Source organism: Accipiter gentilis, chromosome 2 (genome assembly GCF_929443795.1).
Source record: "Accipiter gentilis chromosome 2, bAccGen1.1, whole genome shotgun sequence".
Taxonomy (NCBI): domain Eukaryota; kingdom Metazoa; phylum Chordata; class Aves; order Accipitriformes; family Accipitridae; genus Astur; species Astur gentilis.
The window spans coordinates 23,708,049-23,723,828 of NC_064881.1; the positions used below are offsets into that span (position 1 = coordinate 23,708,049).

The 15,780-nt window shown below is 40.8% G+C and overlaps 1 protein-coding gene across 1 annotated transcript; it reads right to left on the reverse strand.

Annotated features, from left to right (window-relative positions):
* Positions 1–4,576: 4,576 nt before the first annotated feature.
* Positions 4,577–15,760, reverse strand: ZFAND1 (zinc finger AN1-type containing 1). The gene is made up of 8 exons (XM_049823382.1): positions 15,612–15,760; positions 15,031–15,073; positions 13,028–13,067; positions 12,540–12,667; positions 12,363–12,454; positions 11,424–11,548; positions 4,931–5,086; positions 4,577–4,792 (listed from the first exon to the last, which is right to left on the reverse strand). Exons 1-8 carry the CDS (start codon positions 15,664–15,666, stop codon positions 4,622–4,624), a joined length of 810 nt encoding a protein of 269 aa, XP_049679339.1. The 5' UTR covers positions 15,667–15,760; the 3' UTR covers positions 4,577–4,621.
* Between the last annotated feature and the right edge of the window lie 20 nt (positions 15,761–15,780).

Genomic DNA, 15,780 nt, shown 5'->3' on the forward strand with positions numbered 1-15,780 from the left:
AGTCATTCTTTACAAGGCTATACTAGAAGCATACAGCCAATTGAAAGAGGCACTTTGGCTCTGATTCAGTCTTTGTTGAGGCAAGCTGCCAAACATGCCTCAGTGCAAGCTGTATTGGACTGCACCAGTATTATGGAAAATGGCTTCTTTGACATCGTTAATACTATACTTAACATTACAGCAAGTCTTTCATCGGCTTTAGAATGGGATTTCAAATTCCACATTGATCCTAAAATCAGCAGAAGTAAAACACACAGAAATGCCTGAAACACTCCCCTCAGAAGTGCAAGAATTTCCCTAACCCAAACCACAATTTCCATTCCAGCTGAAAGGAAATTTTTTTGTTTCATTTAAGTGGCTACTCTGAGGAGAACTGAGATGCAAGGAGGTATATTTTTATGTGACACCTGATAAGCAAGATGAACAGAGGTGATCTATTGATAAAAGTCTTCAAACCAGACTGATCACACTCCAGGGCAAATACTTTTCTGAAATAGACACACAAAAGGAAACTGACGAAAATAAAAGTATAAGTGATTACTGCCTGCTTTCTTAGTGTGATGTATTAATTCTTGTTTGCTACAGCATTGCCCAGCTGATCTAAAATGTTGCATATCCAAGCAAAATTGAGCCCTCGATGTTAATGTAACCCTTTCCACACTGTTGTGTGTATCACAAATATATGCTAGACAATTTTGTAGCAGTATTTGAAGTGGAACAAGGCCAGGAGCTGCTACCAAGAGCATTTTCAGCTTTAAAATGTTTGCAAAGCCTTGACCTTGTGCATTCTCTAAAATTACTATACAGATATAACAACTAAAAAGCTTGACATTTACTTATTTTAACAGTTCGGCTGAAAGTACTGTTCATTATAAAGTCATTAAGTATTTCTTTTGAACAAATTCCTCTTCCCACTTAAGTAACTTCGCATACAATTTCTTTACATCTACTAGAAGTGAGTTTAACATTTTATTTATTAACTTTGAAGTGAAACAGTTCAGCAACTTCTAAACACAAGCCTGTAAAATTAACAATGGTTTCAATTGTCAAATGTCTTCTCCAAAGTGTTTTGCTTTGTTTTTCAAATCCAATTGTTTAACTTTCCCTATGAAAATGTACTAAGATAATAAGCTCTAGAAAAAAAATAAAAATTGCATATGCTAAGTAAAGATATGCTAGAGTCTAATCAGCTACAATGTGAGCAATTCTAGCCTAGGCAAGATACTGAAGCTCTGAGAAAGTTTCTGCTCTTGTTCCTAGAGTTGATGATTAGGACAGAGTTTTCACCTCTCCTCAGTTATTTATCTGCCAGACTAGCTTAATTTGGTTTTGCTTCTCAGTTTCTGAAGACTAAGTGGAATGAGGTTCTATATACAATCCCAGACACATTCCTGGAATAAAATGAAAGTGAGTGTGAAAACTTTTTAGAGTCTTATCAACAGTGACTTCCCATATTTATCCTGTCATTTACAGGCTGCTAGCCCTTAGTAATAATAACTGGTGATTGATGAAAACAACCTTCCTGGTAAAAACTTTGAGATCTCCCCAGAGGTTTACTTCCTGCATCCCAAGTCTATCTTCTCTCTATCCACAACAAATGTTACTTTAATTATTTTTCCTGAAGCTGCTAGGGCAGAAAAATCAGGGGCAGAAGGAAGGGAGTAAGTAGGGAATGAGGATTTTCTGCTGAAGAAAAATGACCCTGTTCTGTAGCAGCATTTTCCACTTGTTTCTGTAACAACAGCAGGGGGAGCAAGTTCAGTTTGGGGCTCTTCCCCGACTCTCTTGTCCCACAATGATGATTGGCCTCTTACTGCATATTCCTTACCACAGCAGCCTAAGACACAAGGAAAGGTGAATAGAGAATTGCGGAGGAAAGGGAGGAAAAGAAATAACAAGGGAAAAGGGAATGGTTCCTCTTGTGCTGGAAAGGGAGATGACAAACAGCTGGAGAGATAGGCCCGGGGGAAAAGGGAGAAATGCACATATACTTCCAGCTGCCAGGAACCAAAGATTTCCAAAATACTCAGCCACTGAAGACCCTTTCCTTCATGGAAACCAGAAGCACCCTCCTTTTTGTGACATCCACACCACATCCAGTAAAATCATTTATCAATACCCAAGTCATGTTAAAACCACAGTGAAGAGTACTGTAAAGTGAAATAAGAACAATTAACAGTGACATGCTTACTGAGATGGTTTTGGTTTTTATGCAAGCCCAATCCATATATAATAATCCTACAGATACTCCTAAATTTTTATAAAGTTATACTTCTTGGTAGTACCAAACCCCACAATACTTTACAGCCACTTGAACAAGACGACTTTACTGTTCTGCCAATGGAGAGTACCTTTGGAAAAGATGCTAAGGCAGGCTCCTCTTACATGGTGATATTTTTTTTTATTGCAGCTGTGCCTAGAATGGGTATGTCATGCATGGCTATCTGTTTGTTTTCAAACCAGTACAAATGAACCAGAATCTAGCATTATAGCCAGTGGACAATTGTTCCCTTCAGGCAAGTACGTACTAGAGAAAAACTTGGGACAGTTTTTCTCAGTTAGTGACCATGGTAACTGAATGAGCCAAAATACCAAACCCAGATTTGTGAATGCCCAGGTGACTGTGGTGCAGTGTCCACCTCCACTTGCAGGTCTGAGTATACCTCTCTGCTCATGTCAGCTCTCCAAACCAAAACTCCATTTCTTCACAGGACTAATATTCCTCAGCCTTATGTCCCCTGCCCTACCCATAGAATTTCTCCCCACTTCTATATATGAACTGCAATGGCAGGGAAATGTCCCTGAAATGCATCATATTGACATTTTTGAACAATGTAGACATTCAGTTCTCCTGTGGCCCAGTTACATCTCCAGGCATTACTGAGCACGTTCAGTGATGTGCACATACAAGCTGGAACATCCTTGGTTACCTGAAAGTGGCCTGTGTTTGAAAAAGAAAGGTAGCTCTTCTGTTCTCAGACTTGTTGAAAGGTGAGTCACACTGATCTAGCAGTGAGTCAGGCTGTGGCAGATGGAGGTTTCTCCCCCTGTCTTAATACTGCACCCTAATCACAAGCCACTCGGTCATTTCAGTAGCGATGGATCACACCTTACATGTTGCAGCTGACAATCTTGCTAGCCTATTTAGTATCCAATAAATAGGTTTGCCTCAGTAGTTCATTCACACTGCACAGCACCACAGAGCGGTAGAAACACACTACAGCTTCGCAAATGGAGCTGAGGCTTGAGCTTTCCAGTCCTCTGTCTACACCCATTCATACATTATCCTTTCTGTCATTGTAGGACTGCCTTTCCAGCTCCTCAGTTGGAGGACATTGGCTGAATAATTGTAAAGAGATGAAAGCAAGTTGGAGGGATTAGTCTTGAAAGGGTTCTACTCTAGCTTAGAGACAGGCTCAAGGCCACTGCAGAATGAGTTTAGGTTGTAACAGGCCTGTTCAAGAAAGATGATGGAAGACTCCTTGGTTATACATCAAAACTTATGGTTAGGAAAGTGCTGGCCCTAATATTTGTGTGCAACATTACGTAGTTTTGTGTTTCAGTAATTCAAAACAGCTCTAACTGTGATAAAAATAGCCTTGTGGTTCTTCTTGCTATGTTTGCTTTTAATTTACAATCCAGCTCTGAAATCCACCAAAAGAGATCCAAAAACTGGAGCACATCAACTACTGATACTCTGAACAGTCTCTTTAATGAGCACCAAACAATTTTAAGACACTGACACTTAAAAAAGCCATTAATTCTATAGGTTATACTTACACACCCAGAGGTGTAACTTCTTTACGTACAATCACTGTAAACAATGCTTTAAAACTTAGTAAGTCCATCTTGCAGGCTGCTGAAGAAGAAACAATAGAGATTTACCTAAGGTCAGAAATGCCAGGATGGAACTGCAAGCTGTTGAATGCTATGCTTCTAGCTGAACTGTATTTTGTCCTTTCTTATCATATTTATTCCTCTTTTACACAAGAATTAGAAAATGATAATTTCAAGTTCTCTTTTTATCCCCCACCTAATCACACAGTGATGCTGACATTTACAAACACAAGATAGACATCTGTGTGAATTTATTTTTGCTTCAGAAAGCTTTTCTTCTAAACGTCATTATGCTATTATGAAGAGAGAAGAAAATGTGGACCTGGGGCATGGACAGTGCTGGATTCCAAACTCAATGAAATCTGTTCTTGTAGATGTAGAAAAGGTGCTGCAATAATGTAATGTGTTTCTTTCCTTCAGAGAACTGATACGCTGCAAGTTTACATTTTCATTATTTATTGATTTTAATACATACTTCTCCCATCATTTACACAAAAATAAATATAAAATTCAGGAAAACATTATTGACATTATACAGCCAAATAAAGCAAGAACTTATTCTAGAAAGTGAGTATCTGTAATATTAGTTATTATAATAACTAATTTTCCTTTCAGGACATAGTTCTTTTGTCAGTCAAGCAATTGAGAAATTGATGGGAACTGCGCCTTTACAACTGAGGACAGATTCTGGCGTACCAGTGATTTTAAAAGAAAACTGGACTCAGTTTGAATACCACACTTCTAAAAAATTCTTTGATTTTATTTGTTTGTGATAATTTAGTGATTAACTAAAGTATGACTCTGTGTCTTCTATAAATAGAACATCATTATCAAGATACTCCAAAATTATATTTCCACCATTGTACAATGGATAGTCTTTATCAGATAGCCATGTTTCCAATGTGTGCTCGAATGGCAAAGCTTCTCCAGAGGCAGTATGGCATAATCTCAATTTCTGTAAGACAAATAGCATGGAAATTAACATCAAGATTTGCCTATCTGAGATGCAAGAATTGGGGTGGGGGAGGGAAAAAAGGGTAAAAAAAAACCCAAATCAAACCCTAATAAGCTGGAAAATGTTTGTTTGATTTACCTGGGATGTTGATTTGTTGTTGTCATTTTTAAGGCTTGCTAAGGAAGCTGCAAAATCTACTACTTTGCCAATACTCCACTTACTGCAAAAGAACATGGGCCTGCTTTTCTCTTTGTTCCCCTTTGGTAAAAATACTTGAAAGTAAATTCTTTCTGTCTAGAAAGACATGAAAAATAAATGAAAAATTATTCACAGAAAAAACACATAATTACAGTCATACACGTCTAACAGTTTTTGAGTAGAAAACTTAAAATTCAGCCCAAAAATTACCAACTGAAACTTGTTCTATTCCATCAGGACCAAGGCCCCATTTTACTGCACAATATAAATGAGATCATCAAGTCACATCCCCTCCAGCTGCAGGCATGTATATGATGGATAGTAAGTTCAGAAAGGTGGAGAGAACATCTTTTGCCAGAGTCCCACAGTTAGACTGTTATATATAGACAGACATGAAAAGGTCTCTGCCCTGGGTTTACTAGACAATAATGACTACTCTGGGGAGAAAAATGTGAGTTTAAATAAGCAGTGCTGGCTTTTGGCACCAGTATAATGTCTCAAATTGGAATGCAAAGGCAGTTAAAACAGAACAATTCACCATACTAGAAATGCCTGCTTCACAAACCGACGTTCTGGTCACGGCCAGCTAATCCTTTATCCTGTTTTTCCTCCTTTTATGTACTAAATGCTCTTTCAGTATCTACTAGACTTCTTTAAGAAATTTCAAGAGTAACCTATGAGGGAGAGGTTTTGAATGGGAATGGGACAATCCCTTCTTCAGGTTTATTTCTTCCTGACATTCAAGAGAAGACACAGAGTAAGCATGACTGGTATATTCATCAGTTCAGACTGCTCTTACTGAGTCCAAGCCAGACACTATCAAACAAGACAGTAGTCTTCTTTTTAAAGGATTTAATTATGCCTTCCCTAGAAAAATACGGAACCACTCTTCCCCAGCTCTGTTAATAAAACTGAATCTGAATTTCAACCTGTGCATTTTCCTCAGAACTTGAGGGCTCCACACACACACACACAAAATCTTTTAACATCCAGGAACATTACAAAGGGGCTGGGGAAGCAGAACCTGAATCTTGCTAAAATGTAAATGACCACAACTTGCAAAACAGCCAACACAATGGCCACCCTATTATGGACACATGCCAACCTCACTCAACTGCTGTCAGTGCCCCAGTACCTTCCTACAGTTGCTCCTCCAGTTCCAAGGATGATGAGACAGTCTCCTGCAGTTCACTGGAACTTAATTCACAAAACAGCTCATTCTACTGTTGCATCCCTAACTATGGGATATGCCTCCTGGAATTTCTGTGCCATATCCAAGAAAATACCAGTCAGTCAGGGACACAATAACTAACACTATTTTACAGCATGGCCCTCCTGTTTTGAGCTGATCAGTCTCAAGACGGGCAACTCATACCAGGTCTGACATCAAAAGAAGCAATCACCTGCAGAAAGCGAATCTCAACAAAGAGGTCAGAGAAAAGGTATTTCTAAGATAGTCTGATTTTCCTGATCATAGAATAAGAAAGGTCAGGAAGGACCAAAACCATGCTTAAAGCAGGGGGAGCATTAAAGCTGGACCTAATTATAAAGGTAGATCGGGTTGCTCCAAGTCAGATACAATCAAGTTTTGAACATCCCAGAGATGCAGATTCCACAAATTTTCAGAGCAGCTTGTTTCAAAGTCTAACCACCCTCACTGTGGATTTTTCTTCCTATTATCTAATTGGAATTTCACATGTTGCAGCTTGTGCACATTGCACCCTGTCCTTTTGCTGTGCAACTCCAAGAAAAATGTGTCAATCTTCTGTATATAGTGATGAGAGAACTAATGCGTCTAAAAGGCATTCCAGAAACTTTCTCTTCAAAAAAATCTGTCATCAAACTGGAACAAACTGGGCAGAAGAAGGCTAGAAGGACCCTAGGAAGCAATTTAAATAGAGAAGTGCTGAAGGTTAACAAGCTTAATTTATCAGTGTTAGATAAATGTTCTAGATGATTAAACAATTAATATCCAAATGAGAAAATGAATAGTAAGAGAAATTAGCATACAGTAATTTGTGCTACACTTTTTAGAGCTTACTGGCTTTGGAATTAGGAAGCAAATTTTAAAATTTTCTTATATATATATAAAGGGTGGAATTTTAAAATTATGTTCCACAATATTTGAAATTAATCATTTTCCCTCCACCACATATTTATTAAAGTGGTACTATCTGTGAAGAATGCTACAAGCAAGTCTTTGTATTATGAATTCTGCCTAAGCAGAGTTATCTAATTTGTAAGTGTAAAGTATAAAAAAATATAAAAGAAGAAATCCATAAGAGTACTCAATAATGGAATAGCTGTAGTTGTTTTAAAAACAATAATTAAATGTACTCTACTAAGGTAAGGCTTAACAATAAGACTATCACACAATGTTTTCAGTATTACAAAATCAATATAACATGCCTAAACTTTGTGTATTCCAACATAACAATGTGCTGAAAAGTAATTTAAATGCAGTTCTTTTAAGAGGATGCGTAAGTACAGATCTAAAGTGCAACCCTAGATGAAAGAATCAAGGTGTTTCTAAACCCAACATAATCCTGATATGTGGAAATGACTTGAACACCAGGTTTGACTGGCCACAGTAGTGAAAAACAATAAGGAATCTGTGAAATGCTTCGAGAATCAAAGATATTAAAGGCTGAAAGAAACATAAAGCAACTGTCAAAACCCTTTTGCAACCCAAAGGCAGGAACAACAGATCTCAGGCCCTTCATACCTCATCCAGAAATGTAATAGATGTCTATTAAACCCAAGTAGCAGAAATAAGAATGGAGCTTTGTGGAACACAAAGCGCAGTTTCACATGAAACAGGTTCAATCTGACTGGTACAGAGTTGTGCAAGCTGCGTCCTGTCTGTGTCAGAAGCCTCTCAGAACCCCAGCAGGAAAACCCATCCCTTTGAGATGTGTTTGCCATGTGTGATTGGTACTCCCTGCTCCTGACCCCTGCTAATAAGGTTAGCACTATTAATGCCATTTTATAAGGCAAACGGACATTCTCTATGACTGAGCTGGTCACAAAGAAAGCTGCCTTTTCCCCCCACTCCTGATGGCCCTGAAGGTCCTGCACACCAGGCAGATGACTTCTCCTCCTCCCTATTGGCCTCAAGGTCCTGGGGCGCCAGGCTGACTACTCCCCTCCTTACCGGCCTTGAAGGTCCCAGGCATCCAGCCAACCTGGTGGTGATGACCCCGTCACAGAACAGGGAAGCCTAGCAGCACACAGAGCACTGTCCATAAAATCAAGCAGTTACAAGCCCTAAGTGGGACTTGGACCAGAACTGCCGCTGGACTGCAAAACCCATGATCCCCTGCTGGCCAGGGATGCCTTCACTGTCTGATTCTTCCAAGGACTGAGTGACTCATATTCTTTTACATGTTTCGAGCCTAGATGATGACTGCAATATTGACAGTGCAAGCCAAGTGTTAAGATTTGACCCAATCTGCAGAGGGTCCAGGTCATTAGGAACCATAAGCTAATCTGTGCTCTAAAATCCTGTGCTACGCTACTTACAAAATTGTGCTACACCAATCCTGATCATAAAAATCCTGTACTACTCTGATCATAAAATTCTATGCTATGCTGATCATCAAAGTCTGTTAAAATAATAAAGATTTAATTGTAACTACAACTTAGTGCCGTCATCATTCTGCCAAGGATCCCCAAAACAACCTGTCTGTCCCTGTAGTGTCGGGTGACAGAATAAATTGGTGTAGTCGACAGAATCCTTGGGTCAGAGTGATGATGACTGATTTCCCCGATAAATAGGACTCCTGGAGAAAGGGGTTTACAGAAAATAGATGGCAAGATCCCAAGTGGGACAAGAAGTGGCTAGAGGCAATAAGCCATATCCAAAAGCCGTATGGAATGAGTTTAATAAATGGAAGGATATGTGTAAAGTGAAGAAGGACAGATGGAAGGAAGGAATGTGCTGGCTATTAGCCGCAGTATGAAAAATTAGGAATGAACAAGTTGAAAGGTTAGAACAGGAAATTATAAAGTTGAAAGGTGAATTGTCAGCAAAGGATTTAGAAATAAGTATAACCCAATTAAAGGCTGATCGTAAGTCTGGAAAAAAGAATGTATCTTGAAAAACAATTAGTGCCACAAGTTATAGAAAAAGCAAGAAAACATACTGAAAACCTGTTAAAAGGTAGCAATATAGACCCCATAAAGATCTGTGTAGCTATGTATGATAGTGCCTGGGATGGAGACATTTGGCACAGCCCAGATGAATCTGATGAGGAATTAATTGATTCTGTACCAATACAACCCTTGACTAAAGAAGAAATCACTACTCATGACCCACAGGGGAACAATCCGCAGAGGTGGGATACTACTAATATTCGAGATTTTAATGTGGATTATTTGTGAAAAATTCAGGCAACGTACCAAAAATGACCTGGGCAGTCAATAGTTAAATGGTTGTGACCCTCTGGCATGATAAAGCAGCAAGAGTAACTCTGTTTGCAGGAGAGGCAAGAGACTTAGATTTAGGTCCTGGAATTTTTCTCACCCTCAGAGGGAATGTCGCTTGAACCTTATGGACCTTAGCTATTCAGTGGGCAAGAGGAATCCATTATCAAGATCAGAGCAAGGAACCTGCAATTCCTTGGCAGGGTCCAGATGAGTTACAGGAAGCATAATTACAAGCGGCTATTATAACCTTATTACATTGAGCCAAAGCCCCGGGTGATGAACCTAGTCCTTGGGACATTGATTTGAGGTGTGATGGTAAAGGAGCTGTAGGGTCATGGAAATTAATCTTTAAGCAAATATGCCAGTGTTTATTTACAGAAATCCCTTCTTCACCAGTGCTCCACAAATGCAAGAACTAAGTCCTAAACCCTCCCATATGAAAGGAGCAGCGCCAGGTCCTAACTCCCTCAGTCCCACCTGGAGGTTGAACAAGTGGCCCACACTGCCATCAGGCCAATTTAAATAAAGAATATAATACCATCAGGAGACTTCTTAATCAAACTGAAAGTGCACGATCCGAGTGAAACAAGTTGTGGCGTGCCTGCATAAATCAGGGGTACACTGGTGACTTGCTCCATGGTTTGCCTACCAAAAACTACAATTGCTAGCAAAGGAAGCTATCCACATCTCTACCTCATGCCCTCCCATAAATAGAAACCCTTTTAAACCACAAAAATGTCCTGACTTATCTCCTATCAGAGAGCAGTATTAGGGAACTAGACAAGGGGCTCAGACCGGTGGAGGTACAAATGGCCCTACCCTCTGCCACTTGAAGACCAAGTCCTACCCTTTGAGCCATAGTAAACAATAATTTTTAAAGACTGATTTCCTCATAGATACTGGAGCACAACTATTCATGATTAAAGCAGAATGATGTCCTGGAGCTATCCCTCTGAAACATCAGAAAATATTAGTAACCCGAGTAAGTGGAGCAGTGGTTCCTTATTGAATTTTTAAGGTAAAACTGGAACTTCCCTTTTGCCTTACCCTGCCCTCCAAAATAGCAAATGCAACTAGGAAACTTATTTGGCACAGATATTCTGTGAGCTGGATACAGGGCAACACTAACTGGGCTATAGAATCAACTGATGAAGAAACAATGCCAGGACTCCAGCCAGGAGGTCACCTGTGGCTAGAGAATAAGTCCCCTGGTCCACTTGGTAAATTGATTATGTTGGACCTCTCCCTCAAACACCTGAGCGGTGGCATTACAGCCTTACTGGAGCTGAAATAATATCAGGCTTAGGGAAAGTTTTTGCTTGCCAGTAAGCTGATGGTCTTACCACTGTGGCAGGATTTAATCAATGGTTTGCTGACACTCTCATGCCCTCTGCTGTGCAGTCTGACAATGGCACTCATTTAAAAAAAAATTAAAATTCCAGGAATGGTGTTGCCTGGGTGTTTCACCTGTCCTACAGACCCCAAAGCAATGGCACAGTCGAGAAGTGGAATGACCTACTGAAATGAGCTCTAGAGCAAAGCTTATATACAGGAAAATGGGGTAAAGCCCCACCTAAGGCTGTTAGACTCTTAAATAACTGGCAGACACCCACTAGATGCCCACTGGAACAAGAAAACTGTTTCTAAATGGGGACTCCCTCTAGCTTTCACTGAGGCTTAGTGCCGTCATCATTCTGCCAAGGATCCCCAAAAGAACCTGTCTGTCCCCCCAGTATTGGGTGACAGCTGTATGGCAGGCAGATACATTTCTGCTATAAAATAAAGGAATTTGACCTGACTGCTCCAAACTCTACAGAGACGCCTTATAAAAGACATGACTAGTGAGACTGGTTTTGGGTACCAGGCTGAAATAGATGTATAAATGATTGTGGGCTTGAAGAATTAAATCTAAAACCAAACTGACAGAACTAGATAAAGAACAAGATATTTAGAAAACTTCCCATTTCCTTTGAGAAGTCAATTATTGAAAACAAACATGACTGACCTGAGGCAAGGACTTGTCCCCACAAGCATGCATTTTCAGTTTCATTAATGCCACTTTTGCTGCTGTCTCACTGTTTTTTGCTCCTTTGCGTTTTTTGCTTTTTGCTTCCTCATTTTTTTTAGAATCTGAGAACAATATTATTACTGTTAGTGTGATGATTCAGACTGTCTCCTGAACGTATCTTGGAATTAGTCTATTGGGCCTCATTATATCTCCAGGGTTCCCATCCCTTTCATGTCCCTCTCATGTCCTCCCAAGGCCATATCAGGTACTCCTATTCAAGAATATTTGGAATTGTTACAGTTCTAGCAGAACTTCTTTACACTGAAAAGGAGGTAAACACTATCGTGAGGTTAACACAGGTTGCAAAAGGCAAAGAGATAAAAATTCCTAAGTTTGCACACCTGAGGCCATCACAGCATTCATATGGCAACAGTTTCAGGCCCTCCTTTCTACACATAACCCCACTGTCCAGTTAGGCAGTGCTGTTTATTCTCTTTCCTGTCCAACAGCTTGTTTAAAAGCTGCAAAACATTACTTTGTAGACTCACGTTTTTTTGCCATCTTGGTTGCATAGGTATAATCCCAGCAGATTGGCATGTGCATCCAATACAATACAGTTGCATTATTTGCACATGAATTAATAAGGAAATAATAATGGCTAGGTACAATTCATTACATTATAGTACTTGTAGAATGAAAACAAGACAATAATTCTGAAAGAAACCTGAGCCCTATTTAATCTTTAAAAATTTTCTTTAGAGACATATGCTACTGTTGTCTTGTCTCAGTCTAGATGAACATTATTACATGCTGACATGTGAGTTTAGGGCTATTTAAACAAGGAACCCCCACTCTTTCTTCTTATTTGGTCAAACCTGAACCCTCAGAAAATAGCCTTCTGAAGAAATTGTAGAATATATACCCCACTGTACTTGCCTGTAATATGTTTAACTAGCTGCTGGGTGGCAGCCATTCGAGGTTTTGGTGTGTCCAGTTTCTCACATTCATGGTCTGATTGATGCCGGTGTCTGTAAACAACAGTGTAAAACTTTTATTACCTTTTCCATATACTAATGAATGAGTATTGATGTTTAAAGACTCTGTTCCACTCACCTTAGACAAAAATGTTTTTCACAGTAAGGACATAAAACTGGCAAAAGCTCCTTTCTGTTGCAGTCCTTGTATGAGCATGGGTAAGATCTGTGCTGATCTGGTTTCACAGCATTGTTTTTTATATTCACCTAGGCATTAATACAAAATGTTTTGTGTAAATAAACAGATATTACAGATACAAGTTACCACCCCAGCTTTCCAGAAGAACTGTGCTAGCTCTCTGTTCTGTGGGCAAAACCAGTCCAGTGATTCTCTCCTACTTTTGTCCTGGTTAAGTTTAGCTCAGAGTTAGAAAAACAACCATCGTTCTACTCAAATTCAATTTACTTCTGACAGGCAGAAAAAGAATAGATTCATTTTTTTAAGCTTGTCAAATTCTCAGTTAAATAATTCATACTTATATACTACATGTATATATCTAATCTGAAAATATACAGTTAGGTTGCACGGAATTTTAATTTTAAGGTAGTCACATATTATTAGATTACCTCAGAACATCCATGAGCATCCCGGCTCCTGTGCTGAAGGCTTTGTGGCAAAAGAAGGAAATATCACACCGTTATCAACAATTCAGGAAAAGAAAACTGCATGTGAAAACATTTAAGTGTTTAAAGAGTGCTTTGACAAGTTTTATTACGGGAACATTTCAATTAAATAATGAATCTTCTCCAAAATTTCTTCTAACCTATGCATTTCACATTGTGAATGGATTGATCATATTCTTCCTGAGTATGTAAAACATTTAGCCCTTGGAACTTACACTCCAAGATAACAAACCATTTAAAGAGAATATGAACATTAGCATGCTTAAGAATTCAGGTCAAATGAACTGGAGTTTGTCTGTTTTAATGGATTCTGAATCACCTTCCACAGCAGCAGAAATCCCTTGAAAGCTTCTAACGTGTTAAAGTAAAATCTGCCCTCAGTTTATCTGATCTTATCTCAGCTGCCCTCTGCTAATCTGAAGTGTAAATCAAAGTGCAGGCCCTGATTTGAACCTTGGAAGAAACTTCAAGTTTTTTCCACAAGAAAAATACCACCCCTCCCCCCTGCTCCCCAAATCAGTGCAAAACAGGGTCTAGCTAGATGCCTCCCAAAATAATCTACCTGTATTCTAGAGATATTTCCACTGATTTCAAAGCTCCACAACAGCTGCTCAGGAAAAATGTGGCAAGTTCAATGAAACAATTATTTTTTAACTAAATGTATCTGAACTGAGTCACAGAATGTTTTATACAACATTTAGGTCTACACAACTGCCACACTGCAACCTTATAGGAAAACCAACCTAATGTGCTTTTATGACAAGGTCACTCATCTAGTTGATCTAGGGAAGCCAGCAGATGTGGTGGGTTTGGATTTTAGAAAAGCTTTTGATACTGTCTCTCACAGTGTCCTTCTAGACAAAATGTCCAGCACATAGCTAGACAAGTCCATAATACGATGTGTGAGCAATTGGCTGATGGGTTGGGCTCAAAGAGTTATACAGTAAATGGGGTTACATCAGGCTGGTGGCCAATCACCAGTGGGGTTCCCCAGGGCTCCATTTTAGCTCCACTGCTCTTTGTGTTTTTATAAGTGATCTGGACACAGGCATCGAATGTACGTTAAGTAAGTTTGCTGACGATTACTAAACTAGGAAGAGCTGTGGACTACCTCAAGGGTAGAGAAGCCTTACAGAGAGATCTGGGTAGACTAGAGAGCTGGGCAGTCACTAACTGCATGAAATTTCACAAGAGCAAGTGGAAGATTCTCCACCTGGGACGGGGTAATCCTGGTTATACATACAAACTGGGGGATGAGAGGCTGGAGAACAGCCCTGTGGAGAGAGGTCTGGGGGTTTGGGTTGATGGAAAGTTGACTATGACTCAACAGCGTGCCAAAAGGGGCAACCATACCCTAGCACAGCATAGCTGGCCGGTCAAGGGAGGTGATTGTCCAACTCTACTTTGTACCGGTGCAACCCCACTTCGAGTACTGTATGCAGTTTTGGGTGCCTCAGTGTAAGGAGGACATCAAAGTATTACATTGTGTCCCAAGGAGGGCGGACCAAGATGGTGAAAGGCCTCGAGGGCAAGACTTACGAGGAGTGGCTGAGGTCACTTGGTTTGTTCAGCTTGAAAAGAGAAGGCTGAGAGGTGACCGCATCGCAGACTACAACTTCCTCAAGGGGGGCAGTGGAGGGGAAGGTGCTGATCTCTCTCTGGTGACCAGAGACAGGACACGAGGAAATGGAATGAAGCTGTGTCAGGGGAAGTTCGGACTGGACATTAGGAAAAGGTCCTTCACTGAGACCATGGCTGGTCACTCAAACAGGCTCCCCAGGGAAGCGGTCAGGGCACCAAGCCTGTCAGAGTTCAAGGAGCATCTGGACAATGCTCTAAGTCATTTGATTTAGTTTTAGGTAGTCGGGCGAGGAGCAGGGAGCTGGACTCGATAATCCTTATGTGTCCCTTCCAACATGAGATACTCTGTGACTCTATGAACTTACCAAAAGACACCTGAACAGCCATCACATACAAAGGGGAGAAAATCTGAAACAGAGATTTGTTTCGAGTTAGACAACATGGTCTTTTTTCTGTTTATATCTTAATTTTTACATGATTTAACTTTTGCTTACCTATATCATGGGGTAGGTATCTTTACAAGGACACTTAGCAGCTGCATCTACACAGCATCTAGAAGAGGCTTTTGTAGCACAGTTACACTTAACTCCCCTAGTTAGTATTACTGAAAACCATATGAGTGGGTAAATTCTGCTTACCTACATTCCAAAAGTTGGAATGATGCTTTAAATTAAACTTTTTTCCATACCGAACTTTGAGACTAGAACATTTGGCTAGCCATCAAACTTGCCAGTTCTGCTAAAAATCGAATTTGTTGCGACACCACCCAGAACGCCACGGACCGACGGCCGGAGCCGCCCTCCCCCTCCCCAGGGGGAGGCACCCCCCCCCCCTCCACCGCCCCGGCCCCGCCCCGGGCCCCGCCCCCGCCAGCGGCGGCCCGCGGGAGGCCGGGCCCCGTCTCCGCGACCCTGCCGGCGCCGCGCCGCGCCGCGCCCTCCCTTACCGAGCTGGCGGCAATCCGCCACCCCGCAGTGCTGCCCCAGCTCCAGCTCCGCCATTTTCCGCGCCTCGCCAATGACGGGGCGGAGGGGGGTGGGGTGCGTGGGCAGCGAAGCTGCAGGGACCGGGCGCGCAAGGGCTGTCGGGCCACTGGAGGATGCCGCGCGCCGGCC

Excerpts from the sequence above, each read along its gene's own strand:
- ZFAND1 (XM_049823382.1), bottom strand. The coding sequence starts at position 15,666 with ATGGCGGAGCTGGAGCTGGGGCAGCACTGCGGGGTGGCGGATTGCCGC. Across the intron at positions 11,549-12,362 it reads GCTAGTTAAACATATTACAG|ATTCTAAAAAAAATGAGGAA; the intron begins GCAAGTACAGTG and ends TATTGTTCTCAG. Across the intron at positions 5,087-11,423 it reads GGGACAAGTCCTTGCCTCAG|ACAGAAAGAATTTACTTTCA; the intron begins GTCAGTCATGTT and ends ATGTCTTTCTAG.